The sequence below is a fragment of the Nylanderia fulva genome, unplaced genomic scaffold (genome assembly GCF_048542155.1).
Source record: "Nylanderia fulva isolate GAGA-0341 unplaced genomic scaffold, ASM4854215v1 Scaffold29, whole genome shotgun sequence".
Lineage (NCBI taxonomy): Eukaryota > Metazoa > Arthropoda > Insecta > Hymenoptera > Formicidae > Nylanderia > Nylanderia fulva.
The window spans coordinates 1,060,825-1,079,488 of NW_028190358.1; the positions used below are offsets into that span (position 1 = coordinate 1,060,825).

The 18,664-nt window shown below is 37.1% G+C and overlaps 1 protein-coding gene across 1 annotated transcript in view; it reads right to left on the minus strand.

Annotated features, from left to right (window-relative positions):
* Positions 1-629: 629 nt before the first annotated feature.
* The window catches only part of LOC114933135 (A disintegrin and metalloproteinase with thrombospondin motifs 7), a 46,087-nt gene continuing 28,052 nt past the window's right edge, over positions 630-18,664 (minus strand). Inside the window, exons 4-17 of the mRNA XM_029305617.2 lie at positions 8,677-8,965; positions 7,338-7,657; positions 6,950-7,224; positions 6,611-6,757; positions 6,334-6,484; positions 6,146-6,235; positions 5,666-5,981; positions 5,120-5,247; positions 4,743-4,990; positions 4,420-4,537; positions 3,929-4,191; positions 3,150-3,664; positions 2,703-2,876; positions 630-1,834 (exon numbers count right to left, since the gene is read on the minus strand). Coding sequence (XP_029161450.1) covers positions 1,689-1,834; positions 2,703-2,876; positions 3,150-3,664; positions 3,929-4,191; positions 4,420-4,537; positions 4,743-4,990; positions 5,120-5,247; positions 5,666-5,981; positions 6,146-6,235; positions 6,334-6,484; positions 6,611-6,757; positions 6,950-7,224; positions 7,338-7,657; positions 8,677-8,965 — 3,180 coding nt within the window. The 3' untranslated portion in view covers positions 630-1,688. The remainder of the gene's footprint in view (positions 1,835-2,702; positions 2,877-3,149; positions 3,665-3,928; positions 4,192-4,419; positions 4,538-4,742; positions 4,991-5,119; positions 5,248-5,665; positions 5,982-6,145; positions 6,236-6,333; positions 6,485-6,610; positions 6,758-6,949; positions 7,225-7,337; positions 7,658-8,676; positions 8,966-18,664) is intronic.

An 18,664-nucleotide genomic window follows, 5' to 3' on the forward strand; every position in this document is an offset into this window, starting at 1 on the left:
CACTTACTGTATATAAATCTCGGTAGCAAAAGTGATGCAAATCACTTCGACATCAAAATGCGGTTATATGTATATCGCTACCTGAGAATTTAGGTATAGAATATAACATTTGTCTATTGCTTGTGTGATCTAAACTGAGCGAAATAAGAACTAATGTAATAATGCTCTTAAAATTTTCGAAAATCTAGATTTGCATATTATTCGGAGTTTAAATGATTTATCTATCTATCTATATTATATATATATATATATATATATATATATATATATATATATATGAACATCCTGAGGATGTTCAAATATCTCTGGATATTTTCTAAATATCCTCTAAATATATTTTGAATATGTTGTGCTATTATATAGAGTAATGTGTTTTTTTTGAAGAATTTTGCATGTATGTTATCTGATTGATTTTTATTATATGTAACTTGTTGCCTAAATTATTTATTTACAGATATTGGCTGATGTCTGGAGACTTTGAGTGTTGTGGAAAAACTCGACGAAATTTGTAGAAAATCAGCAACGGTGAGTGCTAAAAATACAATTATTTTCAAACTTTATGCTGCAATAGTCTACTTAAAATGCAAAGGTTATAGGTATAGAATATTTATACCTTTTCTAAGAAAATATAGAACAGAGGAACTTTATTTTATTTTGGACAAATACAAATAATTTAACATAAATATTAGTGAAAGATTTTGAAACACATTATAATATTCAATGTGTGTCAATAAATTAATAGTTACTGCAAATTTATTTTATTCTTGCTTGCTACTGATGAAGTTAATTAAATCAGTATACAGGAAAACTGATGTTACATTATCAATATAAATAAAATTTCATATAAAAAATATGTTATTTATATAAGTTTTGTATGAATATTTTTATATCAATTAAATATTTGAATAGCAAACTGCTTATATTGTATCAAATCACTGGATACAATATTCAATGTGGCAATCATATCTTTAAAATAATTGTACATCCTAGACTTTTTTCCTGTGTTACGTATTCGCGAAGATTTAATGAATATAAAATTATTGAAACTATAGCTATTTTATATGATGATAATTAAGCAGTTCCTCAGAAAAACGTTGTAACTTATTAGTTAAAATTTGTACTTATTTAAAATATTTATTTAACAAAATATTGAGTAAATTAATATATTATGAAATATTAATAATATAATCAAATCAGACTTATTGGATAATATTTTTTACATAAGAATTATTTTTGTTATAATATAAATTTTTTAAATAATATATATTAATAATATTAATAAATTTCTCATTTTGTAATTGATTTCTTTTTAATGTAAAATAACTTGTAAACATAGTGTTTGCAACGTTTTTCAATTGGTATCTTAATTATATTTAAGGCGAATTGATAGAGATGATGATGTAGATAAACAGCATATCTACGTACATAAGTGTGATTACATCTTGATACAAAATATACATATACATACATACACGCAGTAGTACAAAGTTACAAATATAATCTCGTAATATCACTTCTCAATCATACATTTTTTTAAAAATTTTATTGTCATGTTAAACGTGAAATGTTAATTTATGTTTTTATCTTAATTCAAGTGTAATATGAACGAAACTAGACAAATACGTCCTTTGCAAAAATTTGATTTAAAAATACTCTTTTGCACTTCACAATTTCTCAGCTCTATTTTGTTATTTGGCAAATATGTGTCGTCTATTGTGGCGGACGTGTCGTCGTCGTTTCATGCACGTGGCACAACACTTTTCTCGCACGATCGATGATGTATCACACATACGTTTGTAGTTTGCACACGACGGAACTATGCTATCCTTGCAATCTGAAAAAAGTTATATATATAGATATACATATATGTTATCTGTGACCATTCACAAATATAATTTGTAACTTGAAAAGAAGGTATAACAAATTAATTATTGGACGTGTGTATTATTACAAAAAAAATTAGGCGATATTTTAAAACTTCTTTACACGCGTTATAAAAAAAAACGAACATTATAAGTAAAAAAATTCAATTGTTCAAAATTTGATACACAAATCTCTAGAATTCATTGCATATGCTAATGATACTTGTTACGGAAATTAGAATACTTTATAATAAGTATTTATACGTACGCTCGCGCGGATTGGGTGCATTATATGCACATGCAAATCGAGCGACATGGCGTATGATCTCATAAAGCAAGTTGTTACGAGCCGCGGTTTTCTCATATAAATTCTAGTTTCTCGACACCTTTAGATAGAGCATATTCTGCAACTTTGGACAAGCCAAACGCTCTATAACGTTACTAGTATAATTTAACATTACATATAGTTACGTGTTCCAATTCTCTCGACTCAATTATTATTCTATTTGTCAGAAACTTTTATTCAATATCAATTGCTGTGACGCGACAAATGTGAGTTTATAACTTTTAAATATTGCACAGGAAGGAGTATAATTGTTAATTGTTTATTATTAATGTTACGCAGCAATTAGCCAAATCTTTTTATATTATATTATATTTAATTACTTAATTTTTATCTTAATTTGAAAGTCTTTTATCAAGATTTGAAAACATACAATTATGAATTTCGCAAAATACAACAATTTTTCTATATAAAAACAGAATGTTTTTAATATAGAAAATACACGCGGAAGGTTTTCTCGTTTCTGAGGATAAAATTTAACTATGAAGATGTATTACCATTTTTCTCATTAGTACATTGCCGTCGATAATAACAGCGCTTTGTATCAAACGGTCTTCTATCAAGATTACAATCATTGGATAGCAAGTTTGTCGCACGATCACGGCATTGCACTTCTCTACGTTTAATTCCAGACTTTACGAGACAGGTCGCGTTGCAACTTCCCCAATTTCCTGTAATTGCAATTAAATAAACAGCTTTATATGAGGATATTCGTATTAACACATTTAACAAGTATGCACTAGATATTCCATTAAATACTATGGAAATATCTATATAATCTCACGGAATTATAAATTTTTATCGAAGTTACATTTTAATTAATAAAATATTTGTTGTAAATTTAATTTAATTTTAATTAGAAGAAATTCTATTTGTATATATTGAAAGAAAAAAGGGATATACACACTCTTTGTATAATATCGCATAAACCATCTGTAGCTTACCGGAGATCCATTTTCCACTATAACAATCCTCGACGCTGTTCGGCTTGTTATCCGGATTACAATCGCCCGGAACGGAGCAGGTGACTTTCCTGCTCCTCTTGCCATTAGAACAGTGACTCCATTTCGATACCGTCCACTTCGACTTAGTGTTGTACATAGAATTGTCCGGGTTCTCGTCGACGACGTTGTCGAATTCGAGAATTTCGGGCTCTTCGGTGGTGAGGCTATCGACTATCGTAATACCGTCCTGCTCGTTCAGGCTGATATTGTAAAATGACATGTCCTTGTTGTCAGCGTACACGAATAGTGGTATCTCCGAGGTAGGCCCGCATGGCGGCAAATCGGGGCAAGGTTCCACTTCTTCGGGTCGCATGTTCTTATTGCAATCGCGATCGGGTAGAGCCAAGTCTGATCGATCAGTACCGGCACCGGAGAACACGCACATTACTGATCTTTTGCGCAGCGCGCCATCGCCGCACGTAACAGGGCACATTTGCCACGGACCCACCCACCATCTAAAAGTTGTAAAACTTTTTTACACTCTTTTACATAAGACATCGAATAACTTTAAATTGTTATCTGCAATTATTTTATAAAATTCAATCAATAGAGAGAGTTTCTCCATTATAGAGCAAAAATATAGAAAAGATGACGACCGAAAAGTGAATAAAGTTTTATTCAACCGCTTCGAGAAAATTCCTGTTACGAGATAATAATGTTATTCGAAGTTCTTCGAATTTTGTCACAATCGTTTTATCGGACTCGAAGTTAGAATTTACCTCGCGGGGCATGGATTCGAATTGCATTCGCGCGACTTTGGTTCCGGCTTCTCTATACCGTCACAGAAATAGTCCTCGACGGTACCGCTCTTCCTTTCGCGACAGATAGCGTGCGAAGTTTGAGTGCCACCGCCGCAAGTGACCGTACAGAGAGTCCAATCGGAGAATGTCCATGAGTATTCTGGAGCTCGATCAGGCTTCTTCTTCGGCACAGTGTATTCGTAACGTAATCCGAAGTTGCGATATTGACCTCTGTAAATTAACTGAAATAATGGAACTCGACAATTAATTATGACAGCCAAAGAAACGAAAATTGTTTTACTAAAATCTATCGAATCGCGAACTTGGCATATAATATAAATATGACATAAATTTCAAATTTCGGAATTCAAATGGAAAACATTGTAAATAAATGCATAAAATATTTTAATTTGTAGGCTATAATTAAATATTAAGTTTTTTATATGCAGTTTATCGAGATAATATATTACATAGACTACGATGTCTTCCTTGATAGGTCCTGGGATTCTAATCTTCTCTCTGTCTCGATCACGTTCATATAAAGCTGGCGTTCCAGCGACTTCGTATTCGCCCGCTAAAGTGATCTGCCTGTCTAATCAAAATCTCAGTTTAAGATTACGCACATATTAATATTATGAAAATTTTTTGTTCATCAAAGTGCAAGTCTTACGGTATGATAATCTAACTTTTTGTCTGATAAAAATATATAACTTAGGCAAAGCAAGCAACGCGATTCGCGATCAGCTGTCTAGATTGTCACATGTTGAAATTTTGCAATTTGAATTATACGTACCGTTTTCCATTTAGGAAATATTTGTCGGAATTCGGCACGCCGATGCCGATATAATTTTTACTATTACCGATTTCCTCGATCTTAATATTTCGCGAACCGGACGGAATGACAACGATTTCCTTGTATCCAGGACCATCATTTTTGTCATAAACGCCGTTGGTAGTTTCGCATTGGGTACCATCGCCGTGACAAATCCCGCAGCGATCTTCCGTAGCACCGGAATCCACCACCCAATCGCAACCGACTTTCTAAAAAAGAATCTATATTATTTAATGCTTACAATTTTTATGCATTAAATAAGAGATCCAATTTTTTAAAATATATTTTAAACATTTAAAACTGTTTGAAAGTAATTATCTATTTAGAAAGTCACTGACTCTGCATATGCCAGCGATGCACATGTCCCTAGTACCAACGTTGCATGGCGTACCGTCAAGAGCAGCTTCTCCCCAAGGAACGATTACGCTTTCCTCTGTATCAGTGCAATAAAGTTCGCAAGGCTCCGCTAAATGAGAGAGTGTAAATTAAACTTCATTTAAACATAATTAAATGTTTAAATTATTGCGTGATTTAAATGTTTCTTTCTATTTATCCTTTTTTTAATTCGCAACAGTTATCGACTAATTTAAATATAATTATTTTATCGTATCACATATAACAGTTTTAGTTTTCTTTGTTTATATATATAATGTATTTTGATAGAATTTCTCAATAACTTATTGACAAGATTCGTAAATAATAAATTGCTTGAAATACGTATTTGTTCGTATATTCGTACATATCAATGCGTACAAATCAATTATATATTATATTATATATAATATATAATGCGTGCATTTTGAAAAAAATGTATCATTTAGAATTGCATACGTGATCGTGAGAAAAAATTTTGTTCAGCAAACAGCGCTTATAAGTTTACTTACTTTGGTCGAAATATGGCAGCCAGGTATAATTCTTCCCTTTGTATTCTTTGCCATCGTAGTTGCTGCACTGAACCGCGCGGAAACTTGGTGTACCTTCCGGACAAGGATCCGTGTTGCAGATTTTATAGCGGCGTCTCTCGCCTATACAGAACTTTCCGCCGTGAGCAGGTTCCGGATGATCGCATTTCCTCTCGACTATCGAGACACCGGCGCCACAAGTTTTCGAACACTCGCTCCATGATCCCCATTCGCCCCAACCGCCGTCGATTTGCCGCGGTCGATCGACAATAGGCACGCATTCCTGATTTTGACACCACTACGAAGTGCGATGTAAAAATGAATTTAAAATAATCTAGATGTTCTTATAATATTTGCTAACTTATCTTTTCAAATAAATTTTATTAGTTATTTGGATAAAGGCTGAAATAGGCAATTTAATGAAAACAGATTGTTTTTAATTGAGAGAATTTGATTGTATACCATGTGCTTCCCACAATGTGTTCCCGGAGCTGCTGGATGCAGCATAGTAGTGCAAGAACCGTCCACGATGCACCATAGTTTCGAGCATATCTAAAATCATAAATGGTCATAAATCTTTAAATCGCGGTTATTTAAATCGAACCAGTTAAATTTAGATAAAAAATTTATTATTGACGATTTTTGTTTACCTCCTGTAACGGAGAACAGACAGAAGCTTCTCTTACGCCGAATTGCAATCTGCATTGATGCTCGGCATTATACATTGCACCGGGTGGCAAATCCGGATACGCATAATCATTGCCCGCAGGCTCGTCTTCTAAACAGTCGCCTTTTCCTTGGCTAAAAACATTCGAAAAACGTATACCATATACGTATACAATACTATATTTCTTTGTTTACGTAGAAAATGCAGAAATTGCAGGATTTTAAATTAAAAATTTTTTATTAAATATATTTTTTATTTACTCCAAAAAGTTTGTAATATCTCTCCTAGAGCATCTGGACCAAGCTACTCCAACAGCGTCCACTTCAAAAGTTGGTGTCATTACATGTAAAGTATCGCCTTCGCGTTTACTGCAGCCGATTTTTTCCGTATCGTGATACATTCCGAAACTAAACAGAATATACAGTATGATAATAGAGATTCGAAATTGACGCATATCTAGATAGATGTTACATTAACATTTTTTAATAATTCTTTTTTCATACAAAACATTTAATATTCCATATTTTGTACAAAGAAACGAAATTCAACATTCTTCTTATACTATATATCTATCGGTATAATTTACCACTCTTGCTTACTTATGTCCCAATTCGTGCGTGATTGTATGCGCCAACGTAATCCCATTATCCTCGTTAACGCTGCAACTACGATCTGGTTGGCACATACCGGCAACATGCGCCACTCCTAAAGTGCTGCAAGGGGTATTCGCACGTGAACAAATGTCCTCTCTCGTCACTAGAATCGCTACGTCGTGATGATTCGGGTGCGAATCGTCGGCAGGATTTAATTTCTGCTGCCATTTGCAGAAATTGTATAGAGTTCTATCCGCGTTTGTCACGATGTCCAGTCCTTGCTGGGACAGAAACGATCGATTTCGAGTAATCGCTCGGTATTATATTGCGCGTTTAACTAATATATCATTATTGCGATAATTGAAAGCGATGACTTTAAGCGTAACGTAGATACCTCTACGTCTTCTTCTTCGACGAGAATAATTCTGACCACTACGATGTTGACGAAATTACCGATGGTAGGATCGAGATAGAGCGCGGACACCATGTTCATGATTGTCAGGAGATAGGTCTCCACATCGCCATCCTGGTGAAAAGCCATCATCGTCGTGTCAGCGACGACAAGAACCTCGACATGACGCGGTGTACTGATCGATCTCTTGGAACGATGCCACCGTTTCGCTTGATGCTGTTTCCTTCGTCCACGGCCTTGAACTTGAACGAGGCCTGGTTGAGTTTGCCATTCGAGCCGCGTTTCTGTCAATCGACGCGGTTCTGTCGGATATTTCATTGCTGTCATGATCAATGTAGTTGTTAAATCTTTTTTTTTAGTCTGCGTGTTTTTACCGTCAGTTTATTTGCTGCAGGTTCAACGATCATAAATGTTGCTAAAAATATGCAAAAATATACGCGCAATCGATTCTTGTCAATCAATTGAGATAGATAGTATTAGCTTCCACACTGTGGAACGCTTTAACACCGCGGTTGATTTATGCAGATTGAGGCAGATTGTAGGCCTGTAATTAAGATTTCATTTGGTCCATCCGATAGATTGGCAAGCCTGCCGAAATGGATACTCATTGTAGTTAATTACGGGTTTGCAACGAATTGGATTATCCCCTCGTGGAGAACGCGCTTTACTGTATAGAGAAATCCTGTATCAACCCAACGATCTTACTTCTCTATATCGGCGTGCTTGTGCACATTTAATCCGCTGAAATGCGGGAACATCAAAACAAATGGCTAGATCATATCTTGAAGTTGTGCCAAAGACTATACGAGCCAGTAATTTCGGACGAATTAGGTCGGATTAATCAATTCGTTTTGCATCGTTCAAATAATAAACAAGTCGATGCTGTCGCGCATACATACAATAGAAAATCTTACAAGGAATTAGAAAGCTATTATTATAGTTGAATGAGAGATAACAGAAACTAATTTAAGCATCATTGTAATCCTCTCTAATCCTACTATATGTTTCAATATTCCTGCGTGAGACACTAGACTCTTTCTCTCGCCCACCCTACCTTTCTTCCTGTTCGGATATTATCGTCGGCAAAAAATAAAAGACAGACACACAAGGCGTCGATGACACGCCCACGTTTCGTACCACGGCGCGTCCAATTACATTATACGCGCAGACACATAAATACATGCGATACATATTACAAAGAGAGGGCGAGAGAGCGAGCTCTTGCTCTTGGTGTGGGACGGTGATGCGTGCGGGGGAGAGCGGTTGTAGGGCGCGCGGGCGAAAGTCAAAATAGGAACAAGAAGAAGGTGTCTGTTCTCACCGCGGGTGCCGCAGTTTCTCTCCTGCTTCCTCTTCTTTTTGCGTCGTCGCCTGCTGCGGCCGCCGGCGCCGATCTCGATCTGTTGTTGCTGCTGCTCGGCCGAGCGCCGAAAGATGAGATGAGGCCGGCCCCCGGGGGCTGTCGGGCCTCCGCAGACCGACGAGCGGGCACCGGCGCCTAAATCGTCGGTCGTCATTTCGTCGGCCGACGACGTGCCGCGTTTTTCTTCCAGGGACACGGCGACTGGTTCCAGCCAGAACTCGCCGTGGTCACCGTGCAGCATACCCGCCTGAAACACAAAACCGGGTCTCATGTTTCTCAGACATACAGAAAGAGAGAGAGAGAGAGAGAGAGAGGCCGGTGAGAGATTCTCGTCGTGACGTCTCCTGGCGATGCTGTATACGAATAGGCCGTTTAGCTCCAAAGTGGCGCATATGTCATCCTGAAAAACTTGTTAACCCTTCAAGGCGAGAATGCGCACCGTATTTTTAAATTTCGCGCGTATTATCTCGCGATTACAAGTATTATTTTTACATGATAAAGCAAGCGCTTAACGTCGAAACTTTATATAAATATACGTGGGAAATTTACATCATATTAATCATCGTGAACGTTCGTCGCGACACAAGTTAATTATCATACAAGATCTAAATATGACGGTATGCATTTCAGAACATTTATATATATACATCATATTTTATGTATAGAAGATGCTTGAAACGTCGTCAGATTATTACTAATTTAGTCACATTTACGTTTGCAATTTGAATGGTATATAAGTTACGAGCTCAAGTGTAAGCATAGTCGAAAGACTGACATGAGCGCGAGAAATAACAGAGGCGTATCTCTTCTAAATTTTGCGCGAATAACGTCCCAACCGGCGACGATATGCGCGAAAATATTAATGCAATATACGAGATATCATAAACGAAGTTATGAAAGCGAAGCGCTACTGGACTGGAGATAGTGCGTATTCAGCGCGTGGTAGCAGCTAGATATTAATATTATATAAGTATGCTTCTCTTCTTAAGCACTTGGAAATTGAGTTTCTACCGAGTTGGTTTATATCAGCGTACGCTGCCGAGTATATTATGCTTAGTTCCTGTGAAATGTAAGCACAGCTCCAACGTGGAAAGGACACCGCTCGATATCGCTTGGTATCGCGAGAACAGAGAGACGTTAATGTAAAACTTATTGGAACTTGCCGCTCATTATTTCAGCCATCAATCGTTATCTGACAGGAAACGGCGAGACTTGTCAGTGACCACGGGTGATTAATGCCGTGGTGTAGCTGCGGGCGTGCTAATCTGCGGCATGATCAACATCGATTCGCATTATTCTATTTCTTGTTCTAAAGGTGTTAGAGCTTGGACCTCCGACGGAGCCAAGCGTCATGGAACAAGTATTTCGAAGGTTCGCGCGATCGAATAGAAAAAAAGAAAAAGGGGAAGACGGTTTCGAAATTAAGGAAGATTTAAAAGTTGGAGCGAGACAACATTCACATATCCCGCGCCTAACTTTTGAAATAAAATAATCCAAAGTTTCTTTATAATTAAAAAAAAGATAAAGCAAATTTCTCTCTTCCTTATGTGTTAATACTTATATCTCTTACAATTATTGTTCATTTATTGTTGCTGTTTTTCATATTCGTTGCGCAAATCAATATTATTGAATATAAAACAAAATTTTATATATACATAATTTATCTTATTAAAGCAAATTTTTTAAATTCCATAATAACGTTAAAATTAATTCCTTCATATGAAGTAAATTTTTTTAATAAACATTCATATTTAGAGCTGGTCCGAGTAAGATAATATGTTATAAAAATTATTAGAAGTTCTATCTGTGCATTGCACAATCAAATTTGATATACTAACATATATATTAATACCTAACCTGGGTTGTTTATGCCATATCATCATCATTGGTGTCACGAGGCAGATATTCCCGGCGAAATAAAACGATCAGCGAAGCGGAGCGAGAGAGGCGGTAAAAGGGTTAAATATAGCCGGGCCGAGGTGGCGCTCACTATTTCGATTAGCCCTCGACGCAGACCGTGAAAAATCACGGCGCCAGTCTCACAAAGGCGAGGAGGAAGAAGAAGAAGAAGAAGAAGCGAAGCCTCGTCGAAGGATCTGAAAGCGAAAGATCCGGCCGTGACTCGGCTTGGCATGGGGCCTCACGGCGATCTTGCCTCCTCCGCCTCTTCTTCGTCTTCTTTCCCTTTGTCGCGTCATCTTCGTTTTATTTTGTATCTTTCTTTCTCCCTCTCTCTCTTCTCTTTTGTATGCTTACTTTGATCGTCTATATAAGGAATAATTTGTTATCGCGATGGTTTTGACGACGACGATAAATGAGACATTTTATGATCGATTTTGTTAATCTTTTTTTGTGGTCCAAAAATGTTTAGAGAACAAATAGACGTTAAATATTTCAGTTTTATTATTTAGCTTAAATGACACAATTGTAATTGTTTATTTTTCAAATATATTCGAAGAGAAATCTATTTCGTCAAGATTTGCAAGAGTGTATAATTGCGATTGATTCCTTTGGGGAATTTATCCATCGAAAATACTGAATGTACGCTCGAACAGTGATAAATATGACATAGAACGTAAATCGAATCTTGTGCTCTCGGTTGTAATAAAATAATTGGGAGTTATGGCGCAATATTAGTTGCACCCATGCAATATTTCATTCTTTTAGTCGAGAAGATCTCCGATTTGCCAATATCTGTCGATTGGCAGATTTAATATAATAACTGGAACTTCTATCCGTTATCGGGTTCTGCATTCGGAATGTTTTATGTAATTCAAGGGGGTGCAAATGTTCAAGTTATCGAAAAAATAATTCGTTTATAGTAACAGATAATAATCCTTAAGGTTCGCCAGTAATAATTAATAAAAATCTCTCCTCAAAGGTAAAAGTCGACCAAACTGGCAATCATTTATTATAAATAATTAGTTGAAATACAACGTTTCGGCTGTCATTGCAGCTCTTTTCACACAAGTAAATATATAAAAAGTTACATAAAAATAATTATAATTTTAATACACTTCATCGCTACTAATAATTATACATTCAAATACAAAAATATGCTACATATCAAATCGTTTATAGTAAAACTAATTGTAAGTAAAACCAAGAATTTCACTTCTCTCTAAAATATGTGCGAAAAAATGATAAAGTAATATGTTAAAATATTTTTATCTTTAATGTGTGATTAAATTGATCAGTTATCATATTTTCGCGAATCTTTGAATGTTCTAAGATGGCTATATGCAAGAATACTATCGGTTATATCATGTTACACGTTCTTTTTATTATTATCTGAGAATTTGCTATCCTAGTTGAATGCGATTCTAATCTCTGCAAGTAAATATATCTTTATAGCAACATGACATTTACCAGGAAGCTACTTCGAACATTTCTTTTTATTGGGTCGTATTGTATGGACCAACGAAGATTATATGCGATATGTATCGTCGTATATTCGTGAGATTCGATTAATTCCGCATATCGACCGATAATTTATGACAGTTTACGTTACAACCGCGTCCTCGGCGGAGAAGGAATTTCTATTGCGACAGTGTTGCTGTGCAATAGAACCGTCCAACGTTCGTATCTATTGCGCCTCTTCTAATTGCCGCGAACACGTATAGAAATCGAGAAACAACCCTATAAATTCGCCATTAGTTTTCCCGGAATTGGATTAACGAGAGCGAGTCAGCATGTCGAAAGTAAAGTTCCGATTTGCATAAAGCATACGCCGATCAATTATGCGTCGTTATAATTACGTAAAATATTATAAAGCCGCGCTCTCCGCGCGACCGGATCGCGCGAGAGCGGATTGAATTATTAATCGACGCGCAACTCGTTGCAAACGGTTGACATAAATTACCGCGAGCCAGTTCGCTAATCGTGCGACGCACACCCGCACTTGTCACGCAATCGATCGTGACGATTGCACAAATATCGATTCGCGGGTAGGAGGTGTGTGTATGCGTAGTAACGTCACGCATATCGAGAAAAATCTATGATTGCGCGCGAAACGTGTTAATTAACGCGTGGCCGCGATCGCACCGAAGAGCTCAGTATGGCGAATTTGATCGGTGAATAAAATCGCATGCGAGATCGTCGATCGTGATGACGTGGTATTATGTACCCTGTCGCATACCTCGCGGCGTCGTTTGTTGCATTGCTTAACTCGCCGGTGATCGTCAAGGCGATCGTACCCCACAAACTGCACATACGCTGCTGCGTTGTGTATGCATAAATTATTATTGAACGACCAACGGGGAATACCGATGGGCGGTCGCAGTACCGAGACAGGCCGGCACTCATGTTTAGCGAGCGACGAAGCCTACGGCCCCGCTTTTACGATGCATATTTGCACCTATGTCTAAGCACGCATTGGCTCCCCCGTTGGCGATTGTTGCGCACACGTGAATAATCTACCGCGACTCGACCGCCACTGACAACCGTAAAAGACGATTAGAATTGCCTGGTTGGCGAAACCGATACGATCTGCCGCTGTTACTGGAGGACTCGTTGATTATCGCACTACCGTTAGCCGCGGTGATTGCCGAGGGAAATTAATTATCGAAATCCGTGAAAACGCTTGACCTCGGATTGCCTGGATTAGCGCGGCGTTAATTATAATTCGCGATACCGTTGACAATGATTTTATCCCGTAAATGTATACAATTTGATAAGCTAATTCAATTTTTACAATTTTTTCATACGATCGTGGCTGACATTTCATTTTATATAATAAGAATGAATTTATATGATAAAAATAATTGGAGCAAATTTTTTACAAATCTATTTTGATTTTTATATACAGTTATAAAAGTATCTTTCAATCGGCATTAAAATGGCATTTAACAAAAATTGTTTAAATAAAATTTCGATTGTTTACAAATTCTCTTTGCGTATTATATTACGCAAATATCGTAACAGCAAAAATTTTTGCTTCATCAATTTATGGAGATATAAAAAAACTCGTTGCGCTCCGCTAGGTTCATTCGTTTTATGATATACTCCAATTACGGTACCGATAATTGCCATTTACATTCGCATTCGAGACATAAAAATTTTGTTGTTAGTGAATGCAAAATTTGCTAATACTTGATTACGATATTCCACGCCAGTGAATTTGAACATTCCTTTTAAACGCAACATTGCGTGTCTGATGCATGTAGATTGAATCACGTCCGAATATTATGACAGAAATTTCAATTCAATTACATGCTGTTTCGTTAATTTATTCGGGTTGCGATGCACATCCCGAGCATTTGAGTTTATTTTGTAAATAGCAATTAATTCCGGAAAGTGCACCACTTCATACGGGCACTGGCATCGGTTCCAGAAATTCAAACGATTCTACGTAAACGACGCGGTTATACGCGACGCTTGCTTAATATGCACCTTGTTAGTACCGGGATTATGCCCTCCTGCCGCAGCAGGGAATTTAATAACGCGCCGATAAATTATTGTAAATGTCAATTGCCGTCGCCGCGTTACGACCATGTAACGAGTTATGCGCGCAGTAATCATGTATACGAGAGATCACCAATGACATCAGACTTTTTATCCAACGAGTTATCTTCGTTCAATCGATGGTTGAATGCGAAAGACGCACAAGCCATCATGGGTGTGTTCCGCTGTCACAATATCATAATGCCGCGTGAGAGACGAGCAAGGTTGAATTGAGAATATGAGGCCAGCAACGAGATTATACCATAGATTCTACTCTTGAGGTCTTTTAGGCGATTCCTTTTAATCGCTGTTCTCAGCGATTTTTCTTCTATGTCTCGAAAGAGACGGCACTTTGCGTTCCGTCAATATATGTCGGGAATTTATTCACGAGATGGATATCGCAAGATTAACGGGTACCGAGAAAAATGCTCTCTCATGGAAACAGAATTTCATTTTCATTCCATATTTTTTGCCATATGGTGCTTCCCGTCCTACTTCGCGTCATGAAAATTCCACGACGATGAGGACGATGATTTTTCCCGTGAGAATATTTCAAACAGGATATATCTACACCGCGTAACAGTTCAGATGTGCTAATAGCTGTACACGTCAATTGCTGTTTTATGAGGGATGCAGCGAAGATGCGCAAGGCGATAGCCGTGTCGCGATCGCATGATTATTGCGACACGTATATGCGGCGTTTTGCGTCGCGCGATTTAATGGGATTAAACTCCCCGAGGTATGCGATTCTGTCGGCTTCAAAAGTATTATCCCGGATTATGAGCGCGTAGGGTGATGCGAAATAATGTCTTCTGTTACACGCGTCTGATGCCAATCCGACAGTTTATCGCACAGACGAACATGGATTCTCCGGACGACCATGTCGAGGGACTAGAGATGTTGTGTTCTTTGGCGTGTCGGAGGATGAAACCGGATGTCCGCCCGAGAGATAAGAAAAAGAATTCGGTATGGGGAGAAAGACTATGATTCCGATGACGATAAATGCTTCCTGCGGAGGAACATGATTTATACCTTCATTAGAATAGTCGTCCCGGACTTCCCGCGTAGGTGGTGCATAATGATGGTTGTACCGTGTGCATGTGTGTGTTTGTGTGCCGGTTCTGGTTCGTTTTCCATGGGGGACAGATTAAAGATGCCGACTATAAAAAAGCGCCCGCGCGCGGCGATTGCACCGCCCATGATCTTCAACAATTAATATTGTATCTTAGCTAAATCTGGCGAGTTTGAGACGAGTCTTTGCGATAATAGCGTATCATATGAGATCTATTCAATCGATTTACGAAATCGAATAATTTTGGCTTAATGCTGATTGAAAAACCTCTGATTATAAAAAGTGACCTCTCGAATAAATGTTTCACACACAAGATTCGATATATTAGTTCTTTTCTATTTTATGTTGATATTTGAAAGATGCCGCGATCGATAGGTCGACGATACTATTATAAAACGAAGTTGAATTCCATTATACCGAAAGTCTCCGTGTTCTCATATATTCGGAAAGCATGTTGCAGTATTTATCACGAGATTGAACTTCTTACCGGCTTCTTATTCCTTGCACAGGGTGCCTCTTAAGTCTACGAGATGTTATCCGCGGATATTGCGGAATATACACTCTTCTGGCGCGCGATAAAATGTCCGCTATCTTAATTGCTCTATCATTTTTTTTATGTCTAAAGACACAAAAGTAAGTACGTCATTAAGTTCTAATTGTTCGAAAGTAATAAGGGACCACCCATCATCCCGCTTAGATCCGGAGGAATAGATACGCATTAATTGAACGGAGAGGAACAGCTCACCGTTGATTATCTATTACCAATAATTATATGTTAACCGTATTATACATGCTTGTACGCGCCGCGCATAAAATCTGGAACCTGTTCCCCTACTGCCGAGCACATGGATTCGAATCGCCCGCACATGCTTTCGCGTGGTACCAACCGTATTCACGCCTTCTAAACTTTCGCTACCGGGGAGCAGACATATAGTCATAAATATTTGCCGCGGTTTACGCTATTGCGCATTATGTCGGACTCTCGCAGCCATGATTCTTTTTTTTTCCTCTCTTCCACCTTCCAATCGTATTTCAATTTTCCATTCCACGGAACATACTCGTGTAGATACGAGAAAACGGCCGGCGGCCGTTGGTGTGCCCGCTCGACATGGCGGGCCTTTCGTCGCATATATTTTTGTACATATAGTGAATAATGTCGTGCGAAAGCCGATATCCCGGCCGCCTGTCATTGGCGCCGCAATAACGATCATTCTCATTTTTTGCTCGGTTCCCCTCCGGTGACAAATCGCTCTTTGTTACGAAAGCAGAATTAATTGACCTATTGATTTATATCGTGTCTCCCTTTTGTGTCTCGGGTTTCACTTCTACGTACCCGCGAACTCTCTAGTTCGCGCCGACGATATTTCGCTTTTTTGTATAGAACATCAACGCCTTCAGTCGACGGGGTTCATGATAAATCAACTGAATGTGCTGATTGCTATCGGTTGCGGTGGGACGGTACACATATATGTATTAATTGCCAATATTAATAGCCATTCGTTAAAATGACGAACGGGGAGAAAATTGTTTTGGTTTGATGAGGCGACGATTCGATCTCCTACCAAATTTATCCGATGAATCGATATAACGTGCATATTTTCAGAATGCAGCTGATAAATTAAATCGTGATACTGATAATGAGAGGAGGTTGATTGTTTATACTCACGGTGCACATGTTGCATCCATGTTGGTTGTAAAGAAGATATATAACGGCGATATATTACCACTGCACGAATTATTGACACGATAGCTGTTACTGTTACTGATATAGTGACCGTCTTGCCAAATGCGACAACGGAGGTGGCAATCCATTATTGTGTAGAGGATATTTCTACGCACGCGATAGAATACCATCCATATGTAAGCGAAATTGACGGTAATATTTCTTTTTTGCAACAATAATTCTTCTATGAAATAAATACAGTTTTGTACATAAAATTGATGTAGCTTCTCTCTTCGCGAATTTCTATTTCAATTATATCACATGCTGCTGCGCCGCAGTTGATAAATTCGTGCGGAGAACAGCGTCGCTAAAGACTGAGTTTGTAATGTTTTCGCGATACCGCTTGTATTTCAATTCCTCGTCCATTGGGACGCTTCTGGGTAACCGCGGAATAATTCATCGGGACAGTCTTCAAGAAGTTGTTTCGAACTCGGTCTCAGCGGATCGTGAGTAATGCGCGGTAGGAACCGATATTTCTTGCCGTCGGCTGTGTCGCTGCGCTTCGCAATAACAATTATTTTCAATGATTCTTTTTTTTATACGGTTATAACTTGGGAATTGGCGGGAATGGAAAGCGCGGAAAAGCGGAATTGATGGAGTGTCCGGAAATGGCAATCATGCGCGTCGCAATTTATTTTGTACAACGAGCGGAAAATATTTGCTCATTAGCCAAAAATGTTTCCGAATAGGTAACATTGGTGTAAAAGATCGATCGCGAGACTTGCATGATTATATATATGTGTCGCGAAATATTTACATCGGTTGTGCATTTCTGAACAAATTTAAAATCGTTCTTTACTGTGTGAAAATTTAATTAATTTAAAAATATTAAAAAATAGTCAGCTCTCGAAATAAATACATTATATATATATAATATATATTTGCGAACTAAATTGTTTTTCACACGAAAATTTTATCGGCTAATATATATCATATATATATATATATATATATATATATATATATATATATATATATGTATATCTATATCGGCCAATAGAGCCAAACTCTCGCCTATTTCTTTACAGGGGGTTAAAAGAGAATTAACAAGGGGAATTTTGAAATCTCAACAATAAGATACGAATTCCCAAGTTTCTAATTTTCGCAATAACATCGCGTTTGGCTCTATTGGTAGATATATATATATATATATATATATTATGTATTAATTGATTTAAATTACACAACATAAATGTGCAGAATCATTTAAACGTGAAAACTTTGAGAGATTTCTAATTTAGTTTAATATTATTATTTAGAAAAAATAAGCATTAAAAGTGAAAGTAAAGTTAAAATTTAGGTTAAAAATTAAATGGTACAGAAACAAAAATCAAAAGTTAAATTTCTTTAAAATCAAAAATTGAATTTTTTCCCAATAACTGAAGATAAAGTTTAAATTATTTATTAAGAATATTCTAGGATATATTTTTTGAAGAATATTATAAGATAATGTAATAATTTAACATAATAACATAATTGCAAGTTATAGCTATATACTTAATCAATTAGAAAAAATAAAAAAAAATATTACAAAAGATACACTCGTAAGTAAGATTGAAGTAGCAATTGTAAATCTTGCGAGCGATTAATCGAAATATAAAATGCGATGTTATTACTACATTCGTTTATGATCGATATGGTGGTTTATGATGAAACTAATTGCGTAAGGAGCGATCGTTTCCTTCGTTCAGGTGGAATAATAATAATAA